The sequence below is a fragment of the Mizuhopecten yessoensis genome, unplaced genomic scaffold, assembly GCF_002113885.1.
Source record: "Mizuhopecten yessoensis strain PY_sf001 unplaced genomic scaffold, ASM211388v2 scaffold715641, whole genome shotgun sequence".
Classification (NCBI taxonomy): Eukaryota; Metazoa; Mollusca; class Bivalvia; order Pectinida; family Pectinidae; genus Mizuhopecten; species Mizuhopecten yessoensis.
The window spans coordinates 10,896-17,199 of NW_018479718.1; the positions used below are offsets into that span (position 1 = coordinate 10,896).

At 40.2% G+C, this 6,304-nt stretch overlaps 1 protein-coding gene across 1 annotated transcript; it reads left to right on the top strand.

Annotated features, from left to right (window-relative positions):
* Positions 1–870: 870 nt before the first annotated feature.
* On the top strand, positions 871–1,566 carry LOC110441170. Its single transcript, XM_021484268.1, has 2 exons — positions 871–1,013; positions 1,122–1,566. Exons 1-2 carry the CDS (start codon positions 871–873, stop codon positions 1,564–1,566), a joined length of 588 nt encoding a protein of 195 aa, XP_021339943.1.
* The last annotated feature ends 4,738 nt before the right edge of the window (positions 1,567–6,304 follow it).

Consider the following 6,304-nt stretch of genomic DNA (forward strand, 5'->3'; position numbering starts at 1 on the left):
GTTCCCTCATGTAGATTGTTCCAGACCTTGGTCACTTGGTCACGAAAGACATTCTTAATAGTGTTTAGCCTAAAAGATTTCTTGAATATTTGAGTGACCTCTAGTGATACTGAGTGGTATAGACCGAAACATCCGTCCGTAGTCTAACAGGTCGATACCGTTCAATATTTTGTAAAGCTCAACCACATCTGCACTCTCACGGCTGTCTTCCAGAGATGGTAGACCTAATGTTCTTAGGCGTTCATGGTACGGCATATTCTGTATTTCTATAACCCTTTTAGTGGCTCTTCGTTGTACATTTTCAATAGCTATTTTGTCCTTGTTAAAGGCCCTGTCACATTATAGCGTTTTGTTGGACGTTTGGTTGCGTTTTGAAAAATTGGAGAAACGTCGGGGAACGTCGACGTTCTGCAAATTGAGTTTCTAGGTCAACGTTGTTATAACGTTCTTGTAACGTTTGGGTAACGCTCAGCCAACGTCCACTCAGCGTCAGGCGACATTTGTGGTCGAGAATAGCAGCAAAACCTAGCGTTCATTTGCGTTCTCAGCGCTTTGATAGCGTTCTCATAGCGTCCACAGCGCTTTGATGGCGTTCTCATAGCGTTTGGGTAGCGTCTGCCTTGCGTCCAGGTAGCGTTTCCTTGTTTATGCCAGCGTCTAGCCAACGTTCTCGACGTTTGCCCAGCGTCTTGCCGACGTTTTCGACGTTTCCACAGCGTCTGCCTAGCGTTCCTGTAACGTTCGAGTAACGCGTGGAGCGTTTGTGTAACGTTTCGCCAACCTGCTGCTGGATGCGCAGTATAAAAGGGAGCTTTTGGCCAGAGTGTATCACGTCCATTTCAACCACCGCGCAGTCAACATCGCAGAAGTATGCTTCCCAAGAGCAAGAAGGCCAGCAGCAGAGGTCGGGGCAGCAGCATGGGCAAACGAGCAGCATCATCTCCAAACCAAGAGGTTGTTACCATCATCGCAGAGGTCCACACCACTCCTGTCGAAAGCGAGGACGACAGCCAGTAGCAGAAGCAGCCGAAGAAGCAGAGGGCAACAGTCACCCCATCCAGGTCCTAGTCGCAATCTCCAGCCTCTCCAGGGTCTACAGGTTCTAGCTTCTCCTCCTTCAGAAGATTGTCACCAGCCTCCTCAAAGGACAGAGGCAAGAGGAACAAGAGTGACAGGATTGACTGCAGCTTCTCTGAATCTGATGAGGCCATCATGGTTGAGTGGTTGCAAGAGAACGGAACATTGTGGGACTCTAAGCTCCAGGATTACCACAAGATTACCAACAAGGGGAAGTTGTGGGCGACCCAGGAAGAGAAGATGCACAAGACAGTGAAGCACTTGAAGGGCTGGTTCCGGTCACTGCGGGATAAGAATACCAGACTCATTAAGCACAAGAGCGGTGAAGATGCCCCAAGAAGAACAGAGAGGGAAGAGTGGGTGCTCAGCAACTTAAGATTCCTGCAGGAGGTAGTGCGACATAGACCGGAGCCAGCCAAGCCCATCATACCCAGCACAGCCTCATCTGCAGCAACTGTCCAGGGGGAGGATTTACCGGTAGATGGATAATCTATGAAGGAGTCTACTACCATACCTTCCATATCTGCCACCCCTGCCATAGCAGCCTCCAGCAGCACGAGTTCCAAGAGACCGAGAAGATCTGGACAGGAGGAGGATACCACCATCCAGGTTGACGTGATGGGTACCCTGCAGGAGAAGATCAAGGAGTCAGAGGCTATACTTAAGGGTTTGGTCCAGCCTTCAGCAGTGACCCCTGTGTCGACTTTTGCCAACTACTCATCAAATATCTCTGTTGGCATGCACAGGAAGTTTTGGAAGGAGGCTTGGACTTCAGCTCTGAGTTCAGCCATCAGCTTGTCATAAACACCAAACTGGGGTCGCCTTCCTATTCAGGGTATCACCCACCACTTTCTCTCTCTCCTCTTCCTTTTCTTCTTGGACTCTGCCTTGGACATCCTGACCTGGTGCAATGCCAACTGCAAGAGGTTGTTGTAATGCATGAGAGCAGCAACAGCATACTGGTGTTTCTCTTTATCTGTCATTCTTCTGAGGTCTTCACTCTGTGAAAGTTCCAACAGGACTGGCGGAGGCCTCTGCAAGCCCCTTGCGTAGCGTATTCCAGGTGTGGACGAATAAGGGACTTGTACAGGGTTGTAAAAAGAGCTTTTTCCATAAAAAGAAAGTTCTAAACATAATATCCACCATTTAGTTAGCTTTCGACACTGCTGGATTAATTTGGGTTGAGAATTTTACGTACTGTTGTATTTTGTGCGCTTTCGAACGGCATCGGTGTATTTTCTATGTTAATATGCATTCTGTATGATATAATAAATGTATCGTTATACTACATGAAATATATAGGTATTTACTGTATTATATAACCGTAAATAGTATTGTGTCGGAATACCAGTTATAGGGGTACTTACAAAACGAGGTATACAGATACGTATAAGTATACGTATACGGATTTAGAGGGAGTAAACATTGTTTGTAAATGTTGGGAATGTACACTATGCGTATACACATATATATATGTCCTTTCTAACGATACATTTTATCGTATTGATGTATTTGAAAACAGCTGCTGTATGCTGTAAAACGAAAAGTCCGTGCCGTTATGCTTATGTAGCCAAGCGATAACTTTCCATACACACGTGATGGAGTCGGGTGGATGACCAGATATAATCTGGAAGTGTTGCTACATTCCGATAATGCTAGTGTTGAGATCTTTCCATTGATATAGTATCCAAATGTACTGCCTAGCATTTTAAATAAATTATCAAAGTGTCTATATATAAATTATGTACTAATGAGGTACTTGGATATGCTACATGTATACGTTTATGATCAATAAGTCGTTGAAGAAGCATTACCAAAACACATCACGTCGCCATCACGACAAGAATGGCGCCAACGTCGCGGAAGGTGGCGTCGAATACCGGAAGCCGTGGGCTATACGGTACGTCACATGAGATATATATCTCCGAAGAAAATCAGCAATTTATATTCAGTGGTCATAGGAGATATCACTGTATCCATACACAGGTGGTGATAGATCACGAACTTAATATCCGACATGTGGAATCTGAGCTTTGTGGGCACAACAATAATGCACAAACATTTAGGCTGATGGCAGAGATTGGTTATAATGGGTTCGCATTGGACCTACCGCCAGTTGCTACATTCTAGGGGACAGCATATTCCTATCACCATCCTTTAATAACGTCATCCACTTCCGCGCAAATGTATCGTCGGCCGATCAGAAATTAAAAACGCCTTCGTCTTTTCAATAGAACAATTCGAAGGCATAGAGTGTTTGTAGAGCACATGATTGACCAAATAAAGATTTCCGCTGTTATTGGCACCTTGCTTGGTCACAGGAGAGAGACTTTTAGCCAGATCATGGTTCTGTGTCTTGCCCCTATCGTGTTAATATTAGAGCTCACAATTCACAATGCCTATTTATTTATTAAAGCAATAACAGAAATGTTAAAACTATTTTACCAACATTTATGAATAATGGTCGCTCCTCTTAAAACACATATCTGTATCCTTATGCGTATACGCATACCTCTTATTGCAAATACCCCTATTGTAAAAACAAAACGAAAGTTTAATGTATTTGACCTTGTGTGTTTGCGAAAAGATTATTGTGTTGCCGCTCTGTATATTGTGTTCCCGTTGTTTGTTTACCATTTTTGTTCTCTGTTTTCTTTTGACGTAATGTATTGACGTGTTTCGTATTGTATTGGCGCACTCCTTGTAGGATTTGATAACCCTGTGTTTATTTGCGTCTTTTTTAAATTCGACATATTTATTATACTGGCGCAATAAGATTGGTGCACTCTTTGTTTGTGCAAGTGCTATCAGTATGTTATATATTTCCTTAACCTTGTATTGACGCACTCTCTGTTGGTACAAGTGCTATCAGTATGTTATATATTCCCTTAACCTTGTAGTGACGCACTCTCTGTTGGTACAAGTGCTATCAGTATATTATATATTCCCTAAACCTTGTAGTGACGCACTCTCTGTTGGTACAAGTGCTATCAGTATGTTATATATTCCGTTAGCCTTGTATTGACGCACTCTCTGTTTGTACAAGTGTTATCAATGTGTTATATATTTCCTTAGCCTTGTATTGGCGCACTCCCTGTTTGTGCAAGTGCTATTAGTATGTTATATACTCCCTTAACCTTGTATTGACGCACTCTCTGTTTGTATAAGTGCTATCAGTATGTTATATATTTCCTTAACCTTGTATTGACGCACTCTTTGTTGGTACAAGTGCTATCAGTATGTTATATATTCCCTTAGCCTTGTATTGACGCACTCTGTGTTTTTTTGTATGTTTTTTGTAATGTATGTTCATTTTCCGTTTCGGATCGGCCTACTGTGTGTTGTATTGGCGTCTTCTGTATTGTATATAAGACGACCTTCATAATATTGGGTGATCCTATTTTGTATTGGTATCTTCTGGGTTGTAATGTTGATCTCTGTTATGAGTTATCTGCATTTTATTGACTTCCTCCATATTCTATGGGAATGCTGTGTATTGTATGGGAATATTGTGTATTGTATTGGAATACTGTGTATTCTATGGGAATACTGTGTCTTATATGGGAATACTGTGTATTCTATGGGAATAACATGTATTGTATAGGACTACTGTGTATTGTATGGGAATACTTTGTATTATATGGGAATACTGTGTATTATATGGGAATACTGTGTATTCTATGGGAATATTGTGTATTTTATGGGAATACTCTGTATCCTATGGGAATACTCTGTATTCTATGGGAATAATGTGTATTGTATGGGAATACTGTGTATTGTACGGGAATACTGTGTATTCTATGGGAATACTGTGTATTCTATGGGAATACTGTGTATTCTATGGGAATACAGTGTATTCTATGGGAATACAGTGTATTGTTTTGGACGTGTTTTTTTTGCAGATTGGAAGAACAAGCATTCCTTTCTGAAGTATTCAGTTTATGTTGAGTCTGAACCATTGTTTAGGACAAGAACCAAAATATATGCTAAGTACGTGTTGAACACAAACAGTAGTTGAAAACATATTTTGCGAGCTTTCGGAAACGGCTCTTACTTTTTTCAAATGATAGTGCAAATAACCGGTATCTTGACTTTAAACCGCTTAAAACATCACACAAAGCCTCAATGTGATTGCACAGTTTTCTGGTGAGAGAGAAATAAAACACTTTATTGAAATGCCCATCGTTGTTTGTGGCAACGTGTATAACCCATAGACTGTATTTAGTATTTTTTACCATAAAGCTTCGCATTATTGATATTTTCTAGCGTCTCATGAAAGGCACACGCAATATGAATAATGTTTTGTAAACATTAAACACTTTGAACACGATTAATAATCTAAATTATCTATTAAACATGTACACATGAAATGGAAAATACCGAAGATATGAAATATTGTGTTTTTCCCTAGATGTCGTCATCTCTATACGAGCGATGAAGTTCACAACTTTGATATATTGCTGTTGCTGTTTTCAATGTGTAATGACAGGTACGTAGCATTCTGTAAATATTAAAACGATCATTAATGTATGACAATGCCCTATAAATAGATATCTTAACATCGTACCATGGTCGGCTGTATGCAATATTTAATGTTAATAAACGAGTGTTTGTTATTTTACTGTATATGATATACATTTGTAATAATCGTAAAACTAGTGTACCGTTATATTTATCGATGATGTCTCGCTTGGCAGATCACAGTTTCTGTAATAAAGGAACGACGTATTGCTATTTCCAAGGCGTTGGTCAATTCTGTTGTTCATTCTAAGAGATGAATGTATATCTTCGTTTATAACTATGACATGTTATTTCAAAAGTCATTGGAGCATTATCTAGGGTGATGTCTATCCTTTTGATTCTCTAAGTGTTATGTTTTGTCCTTCTTTTATTGTTGGATGTAGCAAAGCATCTATCTTACTTAGAAGACCTAAGATGTCTTTCTCTCTCCTTCTCTATATAATTTGGACATGTTACCAATATATCTCCACCACACACACAGGTACACACACATATGTAGATATAATCCAGGTGGCATATGACTAGTAGTAATTGCCTGGTAAAGCACTTCCTGCACATTCATCAAAATTGCATTGTAGTATTTAATGTATATGTTAATTGTATTGTTTGTATCAATTGTATATCTATTTACTGTAAAGCGCTTCAGAATGTCTTATTCTAGCTAGATAGGTGGCTATATCAAGTTTTGTATATATCTATTTTTTCA